Genomic DNA, 24,427 nt, shown 5'->3' with positions numbered 1-24,427 from the left:
AAAGTGGCTCTAAAGTGACATTTAAATTGAGCCCTGGCCTTTCCTTTGTTCTTCCATGAATTTCAGAATTAGGAAATCAGTAGACACTGAGGGGAACAGCCATCGGGGCGTTACTGACGATTGAACAGCAGGGACAAAGCTTCTTATCTCCGGTAAGTTTTTGTCCCCTCTTTTGCCCCTTCACTCTTCTGAGATGGAAGAAGCACTATAGTTGTTGGATCATGATGTCTACCTTCGGGAATGCCCCTGATATTCCAGTACCTCCAGGAACTGTTCACGAAACACAGTAGATGGCGAAAATGCACCTTGACGTTATGTAGCCATACACACGCTAATAAATCGAACAAAAAAGAAGAGGAAGCTCAAGCTTTGAGACTCTGCTGTTGTGATTTCCCACAATTCCTATGTTTGCTCTTCAGGTTGAGTTGGGTGAAATGCCTTTGCATTTTAGGGGGAAACAGTTGACGATGAACTTTGGGCAAATCCTCCGGGGCACTCTGAAGACAGACATCCAACAACAAATGTACTTCTCGCATGTTTGTAGCACCGGCCTGGCTGTTCCCCTCAGTGTCTACTGCAGGGACGTACACAGACGTTTGGGGGGGCAGGGGCTCAACTGACAAAAAGGGCACTTCTCATTATTATTCATAATGAAAATGATTAAAAAAAATGTATACATAGTAGAATACCTTTGACTAACTCACCAATTTATTTTAATACACTCACACTATTGTTAGTTTTCAACAGTTCCACAGACACAATGGTCTTCTTTAGTTTATCAAAGAGCAGGCAACAACAAAGGAAACTATGCCGCAATGTGCATGATTTCTATGCTACAATAGTTTCTGGTATATATTTAGAATAACACACACACATAATAACTGGTGCAAGGACTTAGTTTCAGTGTAGGACTCTCTGTATCATTGATAAAGATCTATCAGCATACAACAAACAAGTAGAATGAATTGTTATTAGATGAGGATCCTACAATCAAAATGATGCAGTTACTTTTTAAGGCAGGACTTTGACTGTATTCACCTGTAGGGTCTCCCCTTAAGTACAGAAGCATTAGCCTATAGGCCTTAACTTATTGCATTAGCTATAGCTCATGCGAGTGCATTAGCAAGAAACAAGTTAACTACATTTGTTTTTGTCTTTTGCCTGATTATATGTAAACTGGAGGCACTGGTACCTAACTCTTTTGTTCATCACAATTCACCTCCACACAAGCACGGGAGGAGCTGGGAGGTGGGAGGTGCTGCCTATATGACATGACTGCAGATGACTGTGTGCTCACAAGTACACCTTCACTAGACTCACGATTTGAATTTGATTAAGCAGTCAACGATTGGACATTGCATCTTGCTGCATTTCAATGTATCACACCCACAATTTCCCATATTACTGTACATGGATGCCTTTTCATCAGTTATCACAATCAGTCAGACAAATATGAACTCTCTATGAAACTAGACAAAAAGGTATTATAGAAATTATACAAAAGTATTATAGACTGTTATTGTTATTGTGTGCTGTAATTAAAAAAGGGTCTCAATTAAAAAATCTGACAACAACAGTTTGTCCATCACACTGGTCAGTGCTTTCCAAACTGATTTGACTTTCAGTATATACTTGCGTGCAGCACCTAAGGCTTAAAAGGACAAACTCTGATTATACTCTGATATAAACTCCTCGACTCCTCTGCACATTTACTATGAGGGGCAGTTTGGGGATTCAGCATCTTGCCCAAGGTCATTTCGGCATGCAGGTGGGGGCGACTGGGAATGAACAGACAACCTTCTGGTTAGTCATCAGCTCTACCCGTTCAGCCACAGCCGCCCCTGTCGACGAAGAAAAAGGGCAGGGGCTCAAGCCCCCTTTGATGTCTATGTGTGCACGTGCCAGCTGTCACACATAAACCAAAAATAAAAAGCGGTTTAATGTTTCACAGAGACAGTCGCTGAGTAAAAGTCAAATCAAATTGCAAACTAAAGCATGATGTGCAGCTCCACTTGGTATTTAAGCTCGGTTTGTACAAAAAATCTGGAAAGCAAAACAATAGGGCATCACTCTGTAGCATCACTAGGGAGTAACATGTGGGAGGAATCATGTGATGACCGATGGGCCACTTCGACCTGTCCTGTGATGGAGCTTGGAAATCTTCAAAGCAATTGTTGCCAGGGGCGACAGCATCACCTGTTGCAAACAAGGACGATCATGTTAGAGACTTAAGAAAGTGCAGCTGCCATAGAGCGTTTCCTCCTGGATTGTCAATTAAAATAAATATTGTTTTATACCTCTGTCAAGGAGGTTATGTTTTCACCCCTCTCCATTTATCTGTTGGTTTGTTTGTTTGTTTGTTGATTTGAAGTACACAAAAACTACAGAACTGATTACCATCTAACTCAGTGGAGGGATGGGTATGGGTCTGGCAATGAAATATTAAGTCTGAGTGCGGATCCAGATCAGGGGGCAGATCCTGGAATTTCTCTTTTCACTTTCTTTGACGTTGTCAGACAGGCCATTTGGCTATTTGTTGGTTGTCAGCAGGATGATGCAAAAACTGATTTCCTTGCAGCTTGGTGGAGGGGTGGGAAATAGGCCAAGGAGGAATCCATTAAATGTTGGTGTGGATGCGAACAAAGGATCTCTTTAATATTAGATGTCAATAAGATTCGAGCTTTTAGCAAGTTTTTGTACATTTTGCCAGCTTCTCAGGATATAATTTAACGATTTTAATCAAAAAGAACAGGGGACTTATATCTATGAGTGGGCAATAACTGATTGAATTTCAGGAAACTATTAACCCTTGTTGATGGTATGCGTTATACTGGGTGTCATAACTAATAAGAGATAACTAATCTAGAATTTTCAGATGAACATGGATGAATGGTCATCTTCCGTACCTGAGTGTCTTCAAAAATGTGTTCCTTCTCATAGCTGTCAATGTAGATTCGAACTGTTGCTCCTTCACTACCTGTCCCGCTAAGTCTGTAGATGATCCGAGAACCATCAGAGAAGATTATCCGCAGACCCTGCAGGGAAAACAGCCCAGCACAGATCGCGTAAGGACAGCAAACTGACTCGGATGCTGACAAGAGCCCAAAACACCACAGGACTCATCCTGCACACATGACAAGCTCATCACTGTAGCTGAGTGTGTGACATGAACCTGGTTCCTGGAGATGGTGCTGTCTACAGGATCTGTGTACTCGAAGTTGTCCGCTTTTTCCACTTGGTAGATTTTGTCCTCCACAGCGAATCTCTTCCTCAAGAAGGCCTTGTCGGAAATCATGATCTCCAAATCCTCCATCATCTCACAGGCCGCATCTATTTCTACATTCTCATAGTCATATCTGCAACAAACAATAGCTGATTTTAATAACAAAGGAGGAAGTGCGTTATCGATATGTTTCTTCATTCTCATCTTTATCTTGATGTATTCCGTTGAATTGTGATTTTCTTCTGTAACAGAGTGTACAGCTTTTGCTCTTATCCTAAATAAAAACTAAAACCCCAAAGTACTAAATAGGTCGTTTTTTTTGCTGCTATGTAAGAGGCCGTAGAATCCCTCATATCATGATTTAAATCTTAATCAACCGCACAGTGCACGGTTTGACAGAATGTACAATGGCATATAATGTCCAGTAGATGTCAGTCATATCCTGTTCTAATTTGAGATGTAGTTCATCCTATCTTTTCTTATACTTCCATCTACATGAGGCACTGTGAAAATAGCTATTCTCTGAAATAATTTACAACTGTTTCACTGTTTTTCTATCTTGCCAACCATACATTTTTTATAAACAGAAGTTAGTTAGAAATATGGCCCACGATGTCAAAGTAGCAAGAAGGAGAGTGTCTCACATTACCATCTCACCTGGTGAAGTAATTTCTTCCATATTTCAGCCAGTGGTCCTTGACAATATCGTCCACACACTGCCTCCTGGTGGCCAAGATGGACAGCCATGCCAGCACGGCCCAGAGCCCATCCTTCTCCCTAATATGGTCTCCACCTGAAAGTGGATATGAGGACAGCTTCTCTTCCACTCCTATGGTATTTCAGATAAGCATGTTTTGATCTAACAACTTGCTGAAGAAAATACATTACCTGTACCAAAGCTTTCCTCTCCACAGAGAGACAGTCGGCCTGCATCCATCAGGTTCCCAAAGAACTTCCACCCAGTGGGAGTTTCATAGAGCTCTATTTTTGTTGCACTGGCTACTCTGAAGGGAAATAGAGCCAAATAGTATTCTAAGAAAGCTCAGAGAACCTTTGCAACAGCAATAAGAGGCAACACCATAATAATATAACATTAATAATTTATACCTGTCCATGTATATCTTTGTCTTACATGCACTGATTAAATTGTATTTAAATTGTATAATCTTAAAGTATACAAAGTTTGACTTGGCCACAACTGGGAAAACAAGAGGCTGTTTGGTTTTGACAGTGATAGGTGAAAGCCAGGCCAAGGTTTTACCTGTCTAAGGCTGCACTTGTGGGCATGCTGCGAGCGAAGCCTCTCACCCCTGTATGCTGGAAGTACGGGATGCAGAAGATGTTGTCAGCGATCACAGCCACAGAGTCAGAGGGGGAGACGAAAAAGCCATGTTTACCAAGGATCATGTTACGGTCCTATAACGCAGGCAGACGGTCAGAGGTTAGAGGTCAAGGTCTTCAGGGCCAGGTTCTAGATGTGAATTAGAAATATAACTTTTTTATCGACTTGAATTTATTAATGGGGAAAAAAGCAGAAAAATATGTATTTGCACACCCCGTCTCCATCAAAAGCTGCACCGAAATCGTACTGTCCATCTCTCATGCTCTCAACCAGATCCACAGCGTAGGTGAGGTTAGGGTCGGGGTGTTGACCCCCAAAATCTTCCAGTGGGACACAGTTAATGGCAGAATTGGCCGGGCAGCCCAGCTCCTCACACATTATCCTCCTCACATATGGTCCTACCACTGGGGAGCAGGCAGAAGTGGAAGAGACAGGGGTTAAGAGAGGAAGAACTAGAATGTCACTCAGTAGAGTGCACATCTCCGCAAACGGCCAACAGTAAAACTCCATATCTCACAATGTTAAAGAAAGTTTAAATAACTTCCTGGATCCACCCCCTGATCTAGATCTTCAATAAAAATCCTTCCACCAAGTTTCATGGACATTTATGAAGTTGTTTTTGTGTAAACGTGCTTACAAATAACCAAACCAGCCAACAAACGCATGGACATGGCTGAAAATATAACTTCCTTGCTGGGGGCTCATCCTGTACTCGATATTTTAGGAGGCAAAGCAAACAACATATCTATGTTTTGTGACAAATACCAGGTTTATAGTGTGGATGTTTGGTACATGGTAAGAATACCCTCACAAAATATGAATATACCATGTACATTTTTCTTACATTATATATATATATGTATAACTTTTTGTGAGGAGTTTGTTGTTATTGTGATGGTGTGTGTATGCAGCTTGAGGGGGTCGTTGGAACTGTTCAACCACTATAGTTTCAGTTTCGGTGTTTGGGGACTCTGGAAATAGCTTTAGTAACCCAATCGTCAGGAATTGTTGGAAGGTTCCTTCAACGCCATGTCACCTCTCCACTGCCAGAACAAAGTCGAGAACCAGTCTCTGTAGAACAGGATTCAAAAACTACATGTGGTCTTTCTTTGTTTTTCCCCCAGTCTGGCACACTTTGCTCACTGTCATTATTTACTTGCGAAACTGAATTCCACCAAAACATCACGCAATCGTCGGATGTTTTGGTGTCTGAGTGACCAACCACTGACCAGCGACTTGACTCGTCCTTCACATTTGACCTCATGCAAACAAAGTGAGGAACATGAGAATCATGAACATGTTGCTTGAAAACAGACGACCCAGTTAGAAAGAGAAAAAACACTGAGTCAATATTGTACGAATAATCTTAATATCTATATCTATAATAAAGTCAGTTGTGTCTTTATTATATTCAAAGGATGAGGGGAATAGAGGTTGAGATGCTGACATGAAGCAAGGGGCTCGGTCTGCTTTCAAACTCACAACAGTTACATATATGTTAAATTGTTAATAATACAGCAATTGAATCCAACTGAATCAAGAATTTTACATCTTTTATCCTCTCTCCCTTTCTTTCTACATTACCGAGTATATCTCACAATTCTTCGTCTTCTTCTTCTTATTACAAGTTCTGCCACTACTACTACTACTACTACTATTAACTGGTGCTGATATCATTCATACCATCTTTCTGTCATTAGTTTACAGTGTAACGGAGAATATCCCAATGTGATGTCGTGCTCCTCTCTCACCCCCGTGCATGGCATCCAGTCTTATCTTGATGTGGTTCTTTCCAGACAGAAGCTCCTTCAGGGCCGCGAAGTCAAAGATATTCCTCAACAAGTTGGCGTAGGATTCCACCGAGTCCACAATTTCCACTGAACACAAACACAGATGAGGAACAGAAATGTTTTAGCTGTCACTGATTTCAGCTTGTGTTTAATATCAACAAATAAATGAATTGTTGTCATCACAGCAGTCAACATGATGTGATGGGTGACAGACGCATGCTGCATTTCACCAGTAAATGGTTTGAACTTGTTCTCCAGATCAAACATCTGTTTCCCGAGGGTGGTCAGATCCAGTCGGAGTCCAGGGCAGATGGCGAACTCCTCAATGGTTCTGCTGAGTTGAAAGATCTTGTTTGTGACAGCCTCCTTAGCTGGACCTAAATATGAAAGATGAACTTTGGTTTTACATTGATATTCACATGTAGTTTGCTGTCAAAACCACATACCCGTAACATAGACTGTATATAAAGATGGAAGACATGAATAGCTCCCAAGAGCCAAATCGATGGCTTTACGTTTTGAACGCCAACTGGTGGCTGGCTGCAGTAAAGGTGATTTCATCCTGCCTCCTCTATGTTAATGGATGGGACATGGACCATGCTAAAAAGTCAAAATATACATCAAACTAATTTTTCTAAATGTTCACTGTGAGCATGATTGACAGCTTAGACTGACTCGTGATTGGTTGTGCTCCCGCAGCTCTATTGCGCGATTTCTACCTTGCAGGCTCTGGCTCCAATTGTGCAAGATGGCGCCATTTGTATCCATCATATTATTGCTTCATATGATTTGTTTTAATGCTAGAACTGTGCTGACTGTTTTGAGGTGCTTGAACTTTGTTTCACATTTATGTCTTCATCCAGTCATAACGTTATTTTTGGGTCCTGTGTCCGCAGGACGTGTCAGAACGAGAGCTTTTACAGGCGTGTTAAACTCCTGACTTCACAGGCTCGTAACACTATTCAACACTTCTGCATTCACCCTCCTCAGTTACCGTACCTCCATTGGCAGTGTTGAACTTAATGCCAAAGTCTCCATCAGGTCCACCGGGGTTATGGCTGGCAGTGAGGATGATGCCCCCGATGGCTTTGTATTTCCTTACCACACAGGAGATGGCTGGGGTGGACATTATCCCATGGTGTCCGATGATCAGATGGCCCACCTGAGAGAAAGTCACGCAGGTGTGAGTGAATCGTCCGGCGTGAGTGTGTATCTTTAATATATCTGAGTTGGGGAGGGATGTAAATGTGTCATGCCAGTAGGTGGGATCAGAATTTCACAGTTGCGGCTTGTCAAGAACCAGTCCAGTTATGTGTGAGTGTATTTCAAATCCCACTCAGATTGCCAGAATGTCCATACAAAGAAAGCACCAGAAGCTTGAGGCTTCTGTAATTTAAACCGGAGGAGCACAGAGAGCAGGTGCTAACAGGAGAATTCAAAACAAAATAGGTTTCATATGTTTCTATCTGAAGACCACAGAGAAGCCAGGAGCTGCAGTTGCAGCAGCTACTGAGGTTTATGGCTGAAAGGCAATATTCATAGATTTTTCCGGTCTTTACAGCAGAATATTTTCTCCTATCAGTGTCCTCCATTGCCCATGTGCACATAGTGACATGCTGATACACTACAATGGCAGTGCTTGGGCAGGTGAGGTTGATGGGATGCAGATTTTCAGTGTTGTCAAATAAAATGGTGAACAAATAAAAAATGACATCATGGTACTAGATGAAAAGGGAAAGTTGTATCATCTCATCCAAAAGTGCAGGAATGTATGTTCAACATTGTATGGACGTCCATCTGATAGTTGCTGAGAAGTTTCAATCCAGACAAAAGTGGTGGGCTGACCAACTGACTGACATCGCTATCCCGATAAAGATACTTCAACATACAATATATAAGTATATATAATATATATAAGTATATAAGTGGCTTTAGTATAATTTTTACTAAAGCACCAAAGCTTATGTAATAATTTTTCCCATTATAGCATGTTAGTTATCTGTTGATGTGCAAAGGCCTATAACCTTAGAGACAGTACATTTAAATAAAGGTTCACTTACTGGTTTTCTAAAAAGTTTTGATTGGCTTCACACCTGGGAAAATGGTAAAAGAGACTAATCTCCAGCTTTTATGGTTTAATTTAAATCACATTTTAGACATTACTTTGACTTTAGGAAGACTATTTAATATGGTTGAGAGTAGATGTGTAGTAATTGCACCTCGAGTTAGGATTGTATTGTCAATCCCTTTCACACAAAGCAAATACAAAACGACAGAGAGTTACGATGATTACATTTTTGTGAGTCCAATTAATTAGTAAACACAAAAAAACCTAACATTAAGGTTGGTGGTGTGTATGTATTTTTTATTTATTGTTTTGTGGGACTAGAATTTGGCCAAAGATACATAACTTTTAAGTGATAGAACTCAACTCTAGGTGAACACCAACAACACATGAAGCTGGTAGAGCCAATGAAAAGCGATCAGGAGATGAGGGCAGGTGACATTGACACGCATGAGGTGATCTACACACAGTGACACATCTACCCCGGTGCGCACCCCTTCACACGTGCACACACCTTCCAGCATGCACACACACACACACACACACACAAACAAACAAGGCAAGTAAGTCCGCACACATGCTGACACTGACCCCGTTGGCAGCTGCCATCTGCACAATGACCTCAATTGCCGTTCGATTAAAGAAGCGTCCGTCTCCCCCGACCACGATCGTGGAGCCCTGGCGGTCACGCAGGTCAATGGAGGAGAAGATACTCTGGATGAAGTTGTGCAGATAGTTCCTCCTGGACTGAAAGACAAAGACTCTTTTCCTGAGGCCGCTGGTCCCGGGCCTCTGGTCAGGGTAGGGGGCCGTGGGGACGGTCAACACTTGCAGAGGAATGTTGTCCATTGTTTTAAAAAATGAAGATCCAACCTAGTGCTGCGGCGCAAAGAGCTTGGGGAACCTCTTGTTTGGAGGGAAATCCCCTGTCAGTCGACATTGGGGGGAAGCAGCACACAGGGGCAGAATAGGAGGGTAACAGCCTGACTCCTCCTATTATTTCACAGAAGCCCAGAGTTACTGTGGTGCTTTCTGCGGCCCAAAATAACCTTTCAGACTAATGCATGTGCAGAGGCAGTAACTGAAGACGCTCCTTCACACATGTGCAGGAGGATCACTGTCAAGGCTGCAGGCCCAGGCACAAAGTTGTGCGTGTGTGTGTGTGTGTGTGTTTGTTTGGGTGTGTCTGACTGGAAGCTACTGAACTGTTATGGGAGCAATTTGTCCAACTGTTCAGGGCTGCAGCTGTGCATGAAGAAATGAAATGCAAAATGAAGGATGACATCTCTCATCAAAGATGCACTTGCCAAATTTGCTATGGACAGTGTTGGTCGGGTTTTCACCATTGACCCTTTTCTCTAAGCTGAGTGTGAAGACAGAGAGTGAGACCTGTGATTAGAGAATCATTAGAAGCACATACTGACACTTATATGTGGTTTTAGGCAACATCATTTATCTAATTGAACTATCTGCGTGAGACGGAACAACACTGCTCTCTAGAGTTTATTCAGGGCATCTTGCAACACAGTACAAAAGAGAGCGACCTCTCAGTGCAACATAGAGAAAGTTTCAGTGTGTAGCAGTAACAAGAACATGCACTGGTCATTTGTCTACTACAGTCATTCTACAGATCAAATCCTGCTGACAGAGAAGAACCATCCTGTGGCAGATCTGCAGACAATTAGCAACCCACAGTCTATCAGTCTTGGACAGTGTTTGTCTGATCAGAGGGAACATTAGCGCGATATATTAGGAATATCTGCACCCAAATTAATATTAGCATTATGGAAAGTCAACATCATGTATGTTTTTAAGTTAAATAAAAATATAGCAAATGTATCAAAAATAGAGTAAAATGTAAAGTAATGATGAATGTTATTTATAGCAGTGGTTCCCGAGTTTCATTGATTATCGAGCCCTCAAAATCAAGCCATGTCTTTGTGGGACCCCAACTCTCAGTTGCACTTATATTGTAAGGACGGATGGGGTACATCTGTACAGTATTTCAAAGAGTCAATGAAAGAAACAATCAGATCCTTCACTGTTAATTCCCTTTCGATCCCCTGGATGTATCTTGTGACTTCCTCAATGGGTCCCACCTCCCCTATTGGAACCACTGCAGTTCACTGTGAGTCAATGTGACCCAATATACACCTGCTCATATGTGGCTTTGTGTTCTAGCTCCTTCTCCATACCCTTTAACGTCTGAGATACTGTAAGTGAAGATGTATTTATTCTTAACAATAAGCTTAATGTGATTAATTGTGTTTTGGATATCCCAATACATTTAGATTTTCTACTATTTTCTTCAGACTAAGCGCACAGTGTCCTGGTGATAGGGAGAAACCCATTCTTTCATCTCTTCAGGACACAGGGGCACTCAGAATTGTAAAACTCGTCATATGTGACCGATTTATATCTTTTAGGACTCGACACTCGGAGGAAAGCAGTTTCCTCTCTGCCCGTAGCCTTTAAAAACCACGGCTGCCCCACTTGAAGCACTGCCAAGTCTGTCCTGCAGAGGCCACTGTTCGATGCTGGTTTGTTTTGAGTGTTGTTTTTGGTGCTGGATCAGAGAGGGACGCCTGACTCAGAGGCAGATGAGGTGGAGGAAGGTGGAGCCCCTCGGTGCAGTGAAATCTCTGTGAGCTTGAAGGTGTAAGAAGCTTTTCGACCGGACTTCCACTGAATCCCCCTCCTACGCTCCGAACGCCCCTTTGGTCTCACAGGAAAATATCTGCCATTCAGGTTGGTGTCTCCACAGGCGTTGAACCACCATCCACCTGGAAGAAATTACACGTTGTACAACCAATAATCAATAATGGATGACAAGAACTCATTTACCCATTGATTTGCGGAACAATTCGACTTCTGCTGTACCTGAGTAGATGCGGGCGCAGTTGAAGTCCTGGTGGTTGTCATTGTCCCTGTCCTTGGTGGAGAACATCATCCCGGTGTGGTTGCCCATGGGGTCTGGCAATTCTCCAGACAGGTGCGTGAGGTGAATGGTGTAGTTGCTCTCCGGACCCTCGATGTTAAATCTGTATTCCATGAAGTGTTTGCTCTGCTTCCAGTCTTCCAGCTGGATGTGAAGGACAGAGGCGCCCTGAGCGGCGAGAGCATGGAACTTCTTGAGACCCAGCCAAAACTCTCCTGTGAGAGAGACAGAAGGAGGGGGGGGGCAGCTCAGAGCTGGTTTCAACAATACAGACATGATACACACACACTTCCATGCACAGGGACACTCAGTTCTTTTAACTACAATGGTACGAGTAGCGTGCATCCCTTCGCCAAGGCCCAACACTCCCCTTATGAAACCCCATTTAAATTCTCCAGATCAACATTTTTATTTGGATCTGCACCAGATTTCACACACTCATAAATATCACTCAACTAAATAGATCCATTAATTATTCTCTGGGAAACCAATAAAACATGCCCTCATAAAGAAAGATCTTGAAAAAAAAATTCCTGGATCTGCCTCCTGGTCCAGACCAAAATTCCATGCGTTCTTCCATGACCCTTACTGCATCCTTCCACCAAGTTTCATGGAAAAATCTGTCCTGTAACTTTTGAGTAATCCTGCTAACTAACACACTGGTAAATACGCAGATGAAAACATAACCTCCTTGGCGGAGGTAATAACAGGGTTCATAAAGCGACAAATCTCATAATCATGAAAAAAAAATTAGATCAGTGTTGGACCATGTGATGTTTAGTTGTGTGTCTCTTACCTTGAAAATCCCCAAACCCGTTTTCATACTTCTCCCAGGTTTGGTCAAAATTCACAGAACCATCCCTCCTTCGCTGGACGACTGTCACTCCATAATCTAAATGAAAAAATAAAACATACCACATGATATAAAAGCAGAGTGCTGTAGAAAAGTGTCCTTTTGAATGAAACTTGGATTACCTCTGCTCATGTCACAAAAGGCCATGAAAGGCTCCGATCCGTTGGGTCTCATGGCGTAGACGCCACTGACTCGCTCCCCTCTGTTGAACAGCTCGCTGCAGTCTGATGATAGATCTAAATAAAAATGAGGACACAATTAATGTCCAACTTAAAAGTCTTCTGTATATTATTTATAATTTGTCATACTACATAATTTAACTGCAAACTGTTGATCTGGTGCAGATACTGTGAACAGAGAGTGAACAGTTCTCGTCAGCAGCAGTGTCTGTGCTAAATGTGTGAAGGATAATTGATAGCTCAGTAAGTACTGAGGCTGCGGACACAGCAGGCAGCTCCCTGCTGTGACTCCATGAAACTGGATAAATGTGAGGCATAAAATTGCAGGAAATTGACAGGACTCATTTTAATATCATGGGCATTGACACAGAAGGATTTATTACTTAAGTTAAAGTCTTTACAGAATACTAAATACTGAATGCTGTGAAAAAAGAAACCAAGTCCAAACATCACTTTCAACATTTCTTCATCTTTTATTATCATTCTTACGCATCTCTGTGTTGCCTGTAGAGTTTGAGTTGAGAAAAGGGCTGAGTGTCGGAGCTTCAGGGTTGAAGGTCTCAGGCATCCTCTCAATGGTCTCTTGGGCTAATCTGTTGACTGTTAGCTGGAAATAAAAATGTTGGAGAAACCCTTTAGTCTGCAGATATAATCCTCATGACAGGTCAGAAAAGAAACTGTGGATTAAGTAGCAATTCCAAATAATCCCTGCTGTGGGTTGTTATTCTGCAAAAGTAGAAATTTTCCAGTTGATCAGAATTTTCAGCTCTAAAGACTTAAACATATAAAAGTTTCTTATGACAGGTGCAATGGTATGATGATGACGGCTCAGAATTTAAATATTTTGTGTTGATAATATGTTTTTTGGCACTTCTCCTTTGAACAGTTAGGGTTATTATATTAAATATGAATAAATATATATATACATATATGATGTGTGTTGGAGAAGTTTTTCCCTTTAATGTTGCAATACAATACAACTGTATTAATCCAAAAAGGCAATTTGGTTGAGGGCAAGTAAAAGAAGACCAAAACAAGTCACGCACTGACAAACATCACCAAAAACAATAAAAGTACAATTTCTTTAAAAATACCAATGGTCATAAAAAACGTATTAATAAAGGCATTAGAGTAATAAGCATTTAATAGTACACAATATTTCTTCGGATAGTGGAAGACATCAGTGTGGTGTAACTATTTGATTTTCTTCTTTATTTTTATAAATATCACAAGTGAAGACTGGATCTGGTTGAGCACACTTGAAAAGACAGTAGGGGAGAGCGGGGTGATGTGGGACATCGGGTGATGTGAAACACCCGTTGTATCTAGGCAACGGAACACATTTGTGGTCATGTGACTATTATGTTTTCAAGCCCCTCCCATTCCCCCCTTGCAATGAAGGAGAAGTCGGTGCTGGTGCTGTGGAAAGTATGTTTTTTCACAAAAATGTGTTTTTTCCATGTAAAAGTAAATTTTCTTGCTTTGAACTTAATCAACTGTTGTGTCAAAACAAATTGCTTCAGATAGAAAAACTTAGATCATACATGTTGGTGAACTTCCAACATATAAAACCATGTGATTGATGCTAGCTGAAGATTAGCCTGAATTGCTAAAAGATGATGTTTTTCAAAAATTGTGGCTTCGGGGTAAAGTGGGACAAATGCTGTGGGGTAAAGTGGGACAGTGTCTCACTTTACCTCACCATGAAGCACAAGTTAAGTTTAGTCTTAAACATATTTTTGTGTTATATTACATTATATATGTTTTATTTTTAATGTCATAAACATTGTAGAAAAACCATCATGCCAAGAAACTACACCAGGAAGACAACCTGGGCCCAAACACCCCTCGCAGAGATGGAGAGTGCAGCCGCTGAGGTCATGCAAGGAAAGAAGTCCTTAAGAAAAGCTGGAAGGGATAGAAATATTGATAAGACAACCCTCAAAAGATTCATAAAGAAAAAAGAGAAAGGGGAAGTAAAATCAGTAGCCTGGGATGCAGTACCTGAGGTAAAGAGAATATTCACAGATGAGATGGAGGAGGAGCCAAACACTTGAAACAACTAGCTGACCAGTTCCATGGCCTTGCTCCAGTTAAGTTGAAAACGCAGAGAAAAACAATATCCCTGTCCCTGTGCAGGTAAGCTAGGGTGTGCAAGAGATCACATGAATCATAATAATCATAAATGTGCTTAATTGACCAATCCCCATGATTCTGTTACTAGTCCGTTATTAGTTTTGGAATGTGTGGTTGACAGGATTTTAACTATTACAAAATGTGTTGTTATGGTAGTTTTTAAAGTTGAAAAAGTAAGTGACACAAGACCACTTTTTTTAAAACAATCATATTTTCACTGCCCTTTGTCCTGAAGACATTCTGATCACATCCTGAATTAATGGGAAATGTGTAAATTTTACTGATACATCAGTTTAGCTCGCCTAGATGGGAGCAAATGTAAAAAATGTCCCACATTACCCCGCTCTCCCCTACTCCTGCATACTTGTCATACTGTCCCTAACATCTACCTTTTCCTCGAGGTTCTTGATCTTGTCCCTCTGGTAGTTGATCTGGTCGCTCTGATCCCTCACAGCGTTCAGCAGCTCGGTGATGCTCGTCTCCTGACTGTGGATCACAGCCTGCTCATTGGAAGAAAAAAAGGTAAAGATGGATCTGTTAGTAGTATTATACGTACTACATTGAGCCAGTATTATGGACATAAATGAGGAAAACAATGCAAAGCAGTGTAAGTATCATTACTGATAAAAGTACACTATATTTCATATCTACTCCTTTGTTCTGTATCTATGTTTGTGAAGCACTTTGTAAAATTGTTTTTTAAAAGGGCTATATAAATAAATTATTATTATGTATTTTCATATGAAATACATGATTACTGGTTTAAAAAATCTTCATTGATGGGATTAACATGGTCTCCAAAAGTCCCTTTGCAGGCCCGATGCATATGAAGAGTGAAACATTAAGGACATCTCCATCTATCCACAACAGGTCACTCACCCTGAGGCTATTGATCTCTACCGCTTGCTCGGTGGTCACCAGGCCTTGCGACAGACTGCTCAGCTTCATCTCCAGACCCTCCACTTTGTTCTGAAGTCGAGTCTTCTCCTGCAGGATGTTGTCCACCTTGGAGTTGATCTCAAAAGACAGGCCTTTAATCTCCTCGTTGTTGGCCCTCAGCACCACGGCGGTCTTCTTCAGCTCCTCGCCCTCCTCCTTGATTTCGCTGGCGAGCACCGACAGCTGGTAGAAGGAGCGGTCGAAGATGTTGAGCTTCTGGAAGATGTCGTTGATCTGTCCCTTCGTCCTCTGCACGAACTCCCGCAGGCTCTGGCCCAGCTGGAGGAGGCCGCTCGCCAGGAGACGCACATCGTCCAGGGCAGCGAAGGGGGAGCGGGTCTCAGCCGAGGCCCGGGCCTGGACGACGGTAGGGTCCCCTTTGCCGCAGAGGGCAGGGAGGAAGGCAGCAGACAGGACGAGCACTACTGGAATTATCATTATTCTCATGTTGTTGTTGTTGATGCTTCACCAGCAGTGTGTCGATGACATCAGGGGAACGTCTGGCAGCCTTCTCCCTCCTCTGTGACTGGACGGAGAGCCAATGGGTACACATCTCATGTTTTATACACAAACTGTCTGCTGTCAGGTTAATGATTGACTTCGTCTGATCGATATCTGTAAGCGAGAGGTAGATTCCTCCTGATGATTGGTCAATTCAAATTCAATTTATATTCATCTGTATTACAATTTCAGTGCTTAGATTTGACATTTGCATTAAGTAAATGTTTACTAATGACTTCTCCTGCATTTAATATGTTCAACGCAATTAATAATGCATTGAATTTAGCTCCATCCAATCTGAAATTGTTGCAGCCACTGGGTAAAATGTACTGAGAGAGGAGTAATTCACCTTTTTGCATAATACTTACCCGGCGCCAATTTTATCCCACTGTGAAAATTATTCGTTTTCAGTTTCATTTATTCCTTCGAAGCCATTTTTTCCCCCTCTCTCTCTCTCTGGGCCATGACAGTAGGACTCTGTGTTTTCAACAGATGACCTGTGGTTACCTGCACTGAGGCCATGGCTGTTCAGTGGGACTGTTGTGTGGCTGGTTAATTTTTAAAGTGACCTAGTTTACTTATTTTACTCCAGTGGTGAGTCAGTATAGATGTTATGCAGGTGTATATGTGCGTAATGTAATGAGCTGTGGATTGTTTCTGCTGAGACAAAAATACCACATGTTAACTCTATGGCTACATGAGATTTAATCTGCATCCATTCTAACATGCCTGAGAAACCATACAATGGGCATGGGTGTGCCATGTGGGCCTGCAAATGCCACTGGACACAGTAATTGTTGTCTCCTACACAATTAAATTTAACTGCACAACAGCTGTTAGCAAACGCAACATGCTTGTAATTGTGGTACACTAGTAACCAAGGCAAATGCCATCTCTGAATGGGGAGCCTGATAAATCCGCGAAGGCTACGTCGTGACCAAAAAGATCCAATGAGCAATTGGTTGTGAATGTCTGATAGTGTTTCCAAATATAGTGGTTTCTTCCCGTCCACACTAAAATGCAGAGTTAGAGTTTTCCACCAAAAGAAAAAAAAACTGGGAGCGTTACCAAACTTTTAGCACCTGTAAAACTCAGGAGTTGGCTTAGCCGTAGCAGAGTTGATTATTTTTCAAACAAAAATATAGTAGTGTGGATGTAGTTGTTACACCTTGGCTCAGGTGTGCAACAAGAAAACCCTGAATAACACAAGTTCTGAAGATATAGCATTTATTTTACATAACTACTATTACAAAACACCAAAAGACAACGAGAACACCTCCACATGTCCATGTGGAGATCAACCCGGTGAGTGAGAGAGACCAGAGCCCAGTCTGCAGGTCTCTTAAGTAGTAGTCCCCCAGGTGCGCCACATCACTGCTGATGATGAAGGCTGACTCCGCCTACAGGATCCAGAAACAGAATACAAGCACAGCAGACAACTCCAGGGTTGTCACATAGTCTTACTTATAATACGAACAACTGCTTTAATGCTCTCATTTGACCATGGAATGGCTGTTCTCCCTGTGTCTGTCTGGGTTTTGTCCTGGTACTTTGTACTCCCACAGTCCAAATACAGGCAGATTGGGGCTAGATTCATTAGAGACTCTAAGTTGACCAGGTCTTAATGTGAGAGTGAAAGTCTCCAGGATGTATCCCGCGTCCCGTCCAATCCCAGATGGAATTGGCTCCAGCTCCCCCTCACCCTTAAACAGATAAACAGCGTAGATAATGGATGGATGGAGTGAAACATTCCAGTTAGTGATCTGAAAAAATGGTTATATTCCTTTTCTGCCACAGAAACTCTAACTCTCCACACAATGCAATAAACCAAACTCATATTTGTGGTGCATACTCCCTGCTGTTTTCAGTAGGAGTGAGAATATAACCTGCTATCAGCATCCTGTTGGGTGGTGACCCTGGATCTCCTCTGTTAAATGTTAACTACACATATGAGAGCAGGAGTGTATGAGCCCGGCAGTGTGTGCTCAGTAAACAAAGTCCACAACCCTGACTTCAGCCATGGGGGCCCTGTTTCTGAGGGGGGAATTAATTGGTGCACATGTACCACTAATGGAGCAACAGCAACTTCAAAAGTATAGTGTGTAAGGGTCATGGAGAATGAGTGTGTGAGTGTGATAAACAATGACGGGGGAGCAGGCCAGTGACTGTTATATTTGACATGCATGGGATGAAATATTGAACTCATGAATATATATTAACATATTCATTATTGTGGATTTGGCTTGATTTGATGACTGTAAATACACACACATACACAAGCCGATGCAACGGATGACAAACTGGTTCTTTGTCGTCTCAAACCACTGGTGATGGAGATCACTGTCTCCGCCGATGACCTTTTTCTTGATTAGCTCTGTCAATGCCATCCAGTCTCTTCTGTTCAGAGAGGAGGTCAGTGTCCCTCGTGTGGTCAATGCCCTATTTTTTATGGCTTATCTCATCAAGTAGCAACAGTGAGTCTGCCTTCAAAAGTCATTGAGTGTGTCCCATGTGCTGCAGGATGGTGCAGGCCTGTACTGTCTCAGTTTGTATGCCCACTGCCACATGCAGATATCTTGATCTGCTGCTCTGAGTGACTTTCTGGACTGGAATATCATTTCCTGTTTTATTTTGAAAAACATTTTCCTTGGGTGTCTATTGTTCATTTCATCTCCTGTCCTATTTGATATTGCTGGCCCCGCCCAAATTAGACGCAATACCAACTCCCTTTGTGTCTAGTAGTATTCACCCTCACTCGTGTTGCCTTGTGTTACCTTGCCTCAGCCCCTGCACCAGTTTTGTTCCTGTTTCGTTTCCCTTGTTCCTTATGTAACCTCTGGAGTCTAAAGATGTCTCTGTTGGGAATTATTTGATGGAAAGGGCCGGACCATGAATGTCTTTGTATGAGATCCCCAAAACAAATGACACATCAGAAGTCAGTTAGCATTTTATACTATCACCTTCAACTAACAAATAAACTTAAATATACAATGACAGAGAAGCTGACATACAAAAACTCTTATAAGGAGGGGTCCAACTAAAGTAGATGTAGGGGTACAAAACTTTACCAAAGGTTCAACAGGATATATTCCAGTTAAACATGTACAAAGATTATTTTGTAAATATAACAATACATTTAAATGGAATTTATTTAATTTAAATGCACATTTGATTCGATGGCACATATCAAATCAAATGCTGCTTAATTGTCATTGTTACACTGTCTGTTCTTCTGTTGCCTTGCTTACCTGGATATATTAGGGTCGATTTATATATGCAGGTGGACTCTGGAGATGAGGATGCCCCAGAGCTCTATCTTAAACAAGTACTTCCATGTACTTACATTAGTATTACCATAGGGATAGTCATGTAAACTGGCATAACACATATATTACACAACATTTATTGTTATAAATGAAAAATGTATGCTTAAATACTCTCAATGGTTATCAAAGAATTATACAGTTCTTACTCAATGACCTCAAATGAAACCCTAGCTTGAATTAGGGCTTATGCATCTTTAATTGTAAATAACGTCAGTTGCCAAGGGTCTTTGGCCTTGGTCTTGATTCATAGGTCGTTGATACATAACTACCCGGTTTCAGTGGGCCAATGCAGCCACAGCACAACCTGTAACTCCCCTGACCACAAGCCACAGTTACATAATGTCAAACGTCAAATCTCCATTTGACGTTTGACTCCATTTGACGGATGTAGGCCATGACAATACCCTGTGGATTAAATTACTTTAAACTTTTCCATTTGTGGTGGTCTCTTCAGTTACATATTGTAAAAAAAACGGAAATTTACTCATTAGAATTAAATTATAAAATTATTATAATTTTATTTTCTCCATTAGCACAGCTTCAAAAACATGATTTTTTTAAATAGAAGACCTGCCGCTTAGTGATATTTAACCACCCCCAGCTACACTTTCCACTAGAAGGCAGTTTCCATAAGTAATAACTACATTCAAATGAATACCCTGCAGCTTGCAATCAGCCTCTTCCTTCATGCATTTCACTGTGTGGGCCAAAAACGTCTATTTGTTCAAGTTAATAATTAACAACTAATTGTTCAACTAATAATATAAATAAAAAAGAGAATTTGTAGCCTAGATTCTCCTCAAATATGATGCAACTCTAAATCTTTCTATGAAATTGCCTTTGAGAACATTTTTCTGCTGTGCCGCATGTGGTCAGTCCGTCAGCAGTCGTTTGGTCCAATAAAGGCTGGGTTTTTTTCTCTCTCTCCCTCGAGTTAAACCACAATATCCCTCTCGGAGTCGGTTGTCTGCTTGGGTAATGGAAAAGGAGTATTTTCTTTCTAATTCTTGCTAATTCCTTTTCCATCCCTGGCGGGGCACAACATGGTGGTTGCAACCCCAGGAGCAGCTCTCTCGCCTCATCATGTCATGGACTTTTCATAAACATTGCTCGGGTAACTTTGCTTTCAAGTTGGGCGCTGCCAGTTGGAGGCTGGGTTCATACAGTACATCGGGAAATGCAATTTCTCATGGCCTGAGGAGGCGAACTGAGTCACTTGCACCCCAACGCAAATATAAGCACAGAAAAAAGAAATGGCGAGAGTAGAGAAAGAGGGATGAACTCAGACTATAGGAGTAAAAGAAAGAGCATAATACAGTTGCAATCAGAAATATTCAACCCCCTCACCTCAATAGACATTATAGGGATGTGGATGAGAGATAATGACAATAAATGACAAAAAAACCTCATCAAACAACAAAAGATATTCATTGATGCGTATTTTAATTATTTTGACAACAGAAGTTGACTTAACTTTGAGGTTCAAATGAAAAATGTAACTCTTTCAACACATGTGCATGTGCAGTATTATTCAACCCCCCAGCTTCAGTACTTTGTGGCGCATCCTCTAGCTTTTATAACTTCTAAAAAATGTTTTCGGTAAGTGCGGACAAGCTTCTTACACCTCTCGATTGGAATCTTTGCCCATTTTTCAAGTGCAAAAGCCTCTAGATCAGTGATGTTTGATTGCTTCCATGCTGCAACTGCCTTCTTTAAATCCCACCAAAGATTTTCAATCAAATTTGAATCTGGTGACTCTGAATGCCACTCCAGGACGTTCCAGGATCTTTCTCTCAACCAAGCTTTGGTGGACTTGGAGGTTTTGCTTTGGATCATTGTCTTGCTGGAAAGTCCAATGATCACCAAGGTTTAATTTGTCAACAGAAGGCATCACATTCCTCTTTAAAATGGCCTGGTATTTCTGTGAATCCATGATGCCATGTACACAATAAAGATTGCTAGTTCCTTCCGCAGAAAAACAGCCCAACATTATCTTTGACCAACCTCCATGCTGGACTGTGGGGATGGTATTCTTCTGGTCGTAAGCCTGGCCTTTCACACGCCAGACATACCGCTGGGCAGGGGTGGACTGGGACAAAAATTCAGCCCTGGCATTGTCTGTCCAGACCAGCCCACTACATTATCAACGGACACCACATAGAAGTCCACAAATCTCGCGGCGTCTTCTCTCATGCATACTACTGTTACCACCTAGCTCAAAGATGGCAACAAGAAGGGAGGCCACACACAAACCTCTCAAGCCAAAAGTAAATTTATTTAACTCCAAATCAAGATAGCTCTAACTACGTAGTGGGATGTGTAAAATATGTTACGCGTCAGTGGTGTTAACAGTGTTTGGATGTGTGAAAATAAGGTGTGATGTATGTTGTAAGGTGCAGAAGCAAAGAAAAACAAAGGCTGAGGGCCCCATGTCCCTGGAAGCAGCCTTTAGATCTGCAGCTGAAGCCCAGCCCAAAAGGGCAGGCCCAGGGGGACGCCCCTGCCAGCTCTACCTGTGTCTGGAAAACAACTCCTCAGGCTCTCACATGTCAAGTGGTCAACCTGAGAAGGACATGGATACATTATAATGTCTCTAATCATCACAAATTAAGTATGATTTCATAAAACATAAAAAATGATAAACTCACCAGACTGGAGGAGACTCAACAGACAAACTTTGGTACAGTGAAGGCAGAGAGTGGAGGCAGACAGAGAGCAAGTCCTCGAACATGGACAGAGGGGGAACAACTCCTCAGGCTCTCACATGTCAAGTGGTCAACCTGAGAAGGACATGGATACATTATAATGTCTGAAGAATAAAGAAAAAAAATTCCTCTGTCCTGCACCTAGAGTTGAGAACTTTTTTGGATATGTGTTTCTTTTAAAACCTTTTGAAAATTATTATACTTATGAAGTATGATGTTTCCATTAGGACACTTTCTTAGTGTTTTCCAATGCAAAAAAGTCAGATCATTGTGACAATGCCTGAAAATGCTCAAGACAGCACTATACACAGCCATTTGAAAACTACAGTAAAAGTAACACATTTACACACAAATTATACCTACTAAATAGTTATCACCTCAGTAAACAATAAATGAATTGAAAGATTAAAATAAATTCAATGGCAAATATTTCAAATTAAACTAATTATTCCCTATAGGTTTACTTGTATTCTGTTTTCAATATAGCTTGATTCTGCATCTCTATTTACAGCTCAGAAAGTTTACTGTTGCTATGGCTACAGTAAACGACGTTAGCAGCTCTTAGCTAGCTTAGCTAAATCATCTGAACAATAATAACCCATAATATCACAATTCGGCATATTAAAACAAAATCAAAAACGTTTTCTACTTTGTTTTGGACATGTCTCAAAAATGTAGCCTAGCCAGCCCCAGGCCAGCGTTACTTACCATGTCTGCCTCCACTCGCTCATCATTGTCGAGTCCTCCTCGCTCGTCTCCCGGCGCACCTGCTGCTGCTGGGCTGGTGAACCCGGCTCCAAACAGGTCCGTCAGTTTGGCACATGTAGCAGCCTCCACCTCCAGAGACTTCAGCTTTTTTCTCCGATGCTTCTCAGTGCCACCCGGGCGTTTTTAACTCTTATTATCCATTTTAAGTTTCTGTCTCAGCAGCAGCCCGTCCTGCGACTCCCCCCGCCAATGCCATGAGGTCCCGCCCCACCCTGGTTTGTGTTGTGATTGACAGCACTGTCAGGGCTCTCTGAGCCTGTCAGCTCATGATTGATTGACAATGACAAACAATAGACCAATGATATGTGTCGATGCTGGCAACACACTGCTAGCCCTCTGTAGCCAATTGGCCGGCCCAATTGGAGGGAATTTAGAGAGGAAGAAGAGAAAAAAAAAAAACATAGCAGACCAGACCGGCCCACATTGGGTCAACGGCCCACCGGGACGATGCCCGGTATGCCAGATGGCCAGTCCACCCCTGCCGCTGGGCCATACGTCCAAACAGTTCCAGTTTGGTTTCATCAGTCCATAGAACTGTCACCCAAAACTCAGTAGTCTTATCCAAATTTCTCCTGCATATTCTAGTCGACTTTTGATGTTCCTTGTGGTCTTCTTCTACCCAAGGCCTTTCAGGTGTGATGAAATAATCTCCTCTCTCAGCTTTTGTGGAAGCTCCTTTGTCTTTCCCATGATTGCAACTCACCTTGAATACCTTCATGGGTGGGGTTTATATATGCATCACAGCTGAAGCAAATGAAGGATCAGTATAGATTTCCCAAAGGCTTAAAAATGTTTCAACTCAACTTTAAGACAAAAAAACTGTCAGACAGCTTTAAAAACAACAATATTATATAGGGTTGAATAATTGTGACATGGCTATCTTAACAAAATATACTGCTACAACCAAATACTACATCATGCATTTTCCGTGTTGATTTTCTGTATCACTCAACTAATAAAGAAGTCATCCGAAGCAGAATTTTGCTAAAAGAGCAAGATTCTGTCAACTTTAATTGATAAATCCTTAAAATCTTTGGGGGGTTGAATACTTCTGATTGCAACTGTAGCCATGGTAGCATCTCTGTCATACTAACACTAAAGCTATCATGCTAACATACTGTTAGTTAATTCAATGTTTATCAAGTTTATCATATTAGAGTATTTGCATGCTAACATTTGCTAATCAGTACTTAACACAAAATACAAGGGTCATATATCAGTAGTATAGTATTGAATAGAATATGAAAAAGGAAGCCATCCTCAGGGGAACATGCATAGACAGATGTCAAACAACAAATGGTGATACTAACTAGAGGAAGGATTCAGGGATCACCAACACTATAACAATAAAACTGCAGTAGAACTGGAATGTCTTTTTATACCAGTCCATCAAGTACATGTTGATGTATTGAGAAGTTATAGGTTATGTCAGTGGACTACACAAAAATTATCAAAGAGTAGGACTGCCAAAGCCATTCTGATTCATCCTATGGGCACCTAGAATTTATGTTCCATAGTTTATAATTACAAATTAGGTTATGAGTCAAGAAAAACCCATGACTGTGCAAGTGGAAAAGCCAGGGCACTGCTAAAGGTTTCCAAAACTTTAAAAGATTCATCCCCTGGATTAATTTATAAAATTGAACTTCATCATCTGTGGAC

The 24,427-nt window shown here is 41.5% G+C and overlaps 3 protein-coding genes across 3 annotated transcripts in view; 1 reads left to right on the top strand and 2 right to left on the bottom strand.

The window, feature by feature from the left end:
- Positions 1 to 935: 935 nt before the first annotated feature.
- On the bottom strand, positions 936 to 9,758 carry LOC128454525 (phosphoglucomutase-1). Its single transcript, XM_053437942.1, has 11 exons — positions 9,012 to 9,758; positions 7,355 to 7,517; positions 6,586 to 6,732; positions 6,317 to 6,442; positions 4,779 to 4,969; positions 4,485 to 4,639; positions 4,112 to 4,227; positions 3,881 to 4,016; positions 3,173 to 3,356; positions 2,907 to 3,035; positions 936 to 2,196 (listed from the first exon to the last, which is right to left on the bottom strand). The coding sequence occupies exons 1-11, from the start codon at positions 9,267 to 9,269 to the stop codon at positions 2,107 to 2,109; spliced, it is 1,695 nt and encodes a 564-aa protein (XP_053293917.1). The 5' UTR covers positions 9,270 to 9,758; the 3' UTR covers positions 936 to 2,106.
- Positions 9,759 to 9,905: 147 nt separating this feature from the next.
- On the bottom strand, positions 9,906 to 16,014 carry LOC128454526 (angiopoietin-related protein 3). Its single transcript, XM_053437943.1, has 7 exons — positions 15,406 to 16,014; positions 14,916 to 15,026; positions 12,880 to 12,997; positions 12,334 to 12,447; positions 12,155 to 12,250; positions 11,301 to 11,573; positions 9,906 to 11,203 (listed from the first exon to the last, which is right to left on the bottom strand). Exons 1-7 carry the CDS (start codon positions 15,910 to 15,912, stop codon positions 10,992 to 10,994), a joined length of 1,431 nt encoding a protein of 476 aa, XP_053293918.1. The 5' UTR covers positions 15,913 to 16,014; the 3' UTR covers positions 9,906 to 10,991.
- The window catches only part of LOC128454524 (KN motif and ankyrin repeat domain-containing protein 4), a 23,743-nt gene continuing 14,722 nt past the window's right edge, over positions 15,407 to 24,427 (top strand). Inside the window, exon 1 of the mRNA XM_053437941.1 lies at positions 15,407 to 16,010. The gene's annotated coding sequence lies outside the window, so the exon portion shown is untranslated. The remainder of the gene's footprint in view (positions 16,011 to 24,427) is intronic.

Source organism: Pleuronectes platessa, chromosome 13, assembly GCF_947347685.1.
Source record: "Pleuronectes platessa chromosome 13, fPlePla1.1, whole genome shotgun sequence".
NCBI lineage: Eukaryota > Metazoa > Chordata > Actinopteri > Pleuronectiformes > Pleuronectidae > Pleuronectes > Pleuronectes platessa.
The sequence above is the reverse complement of the archived record's forward strand: the minus strand, read 5'-3'. Positions and strand labels throughout refer to the sequence as shown.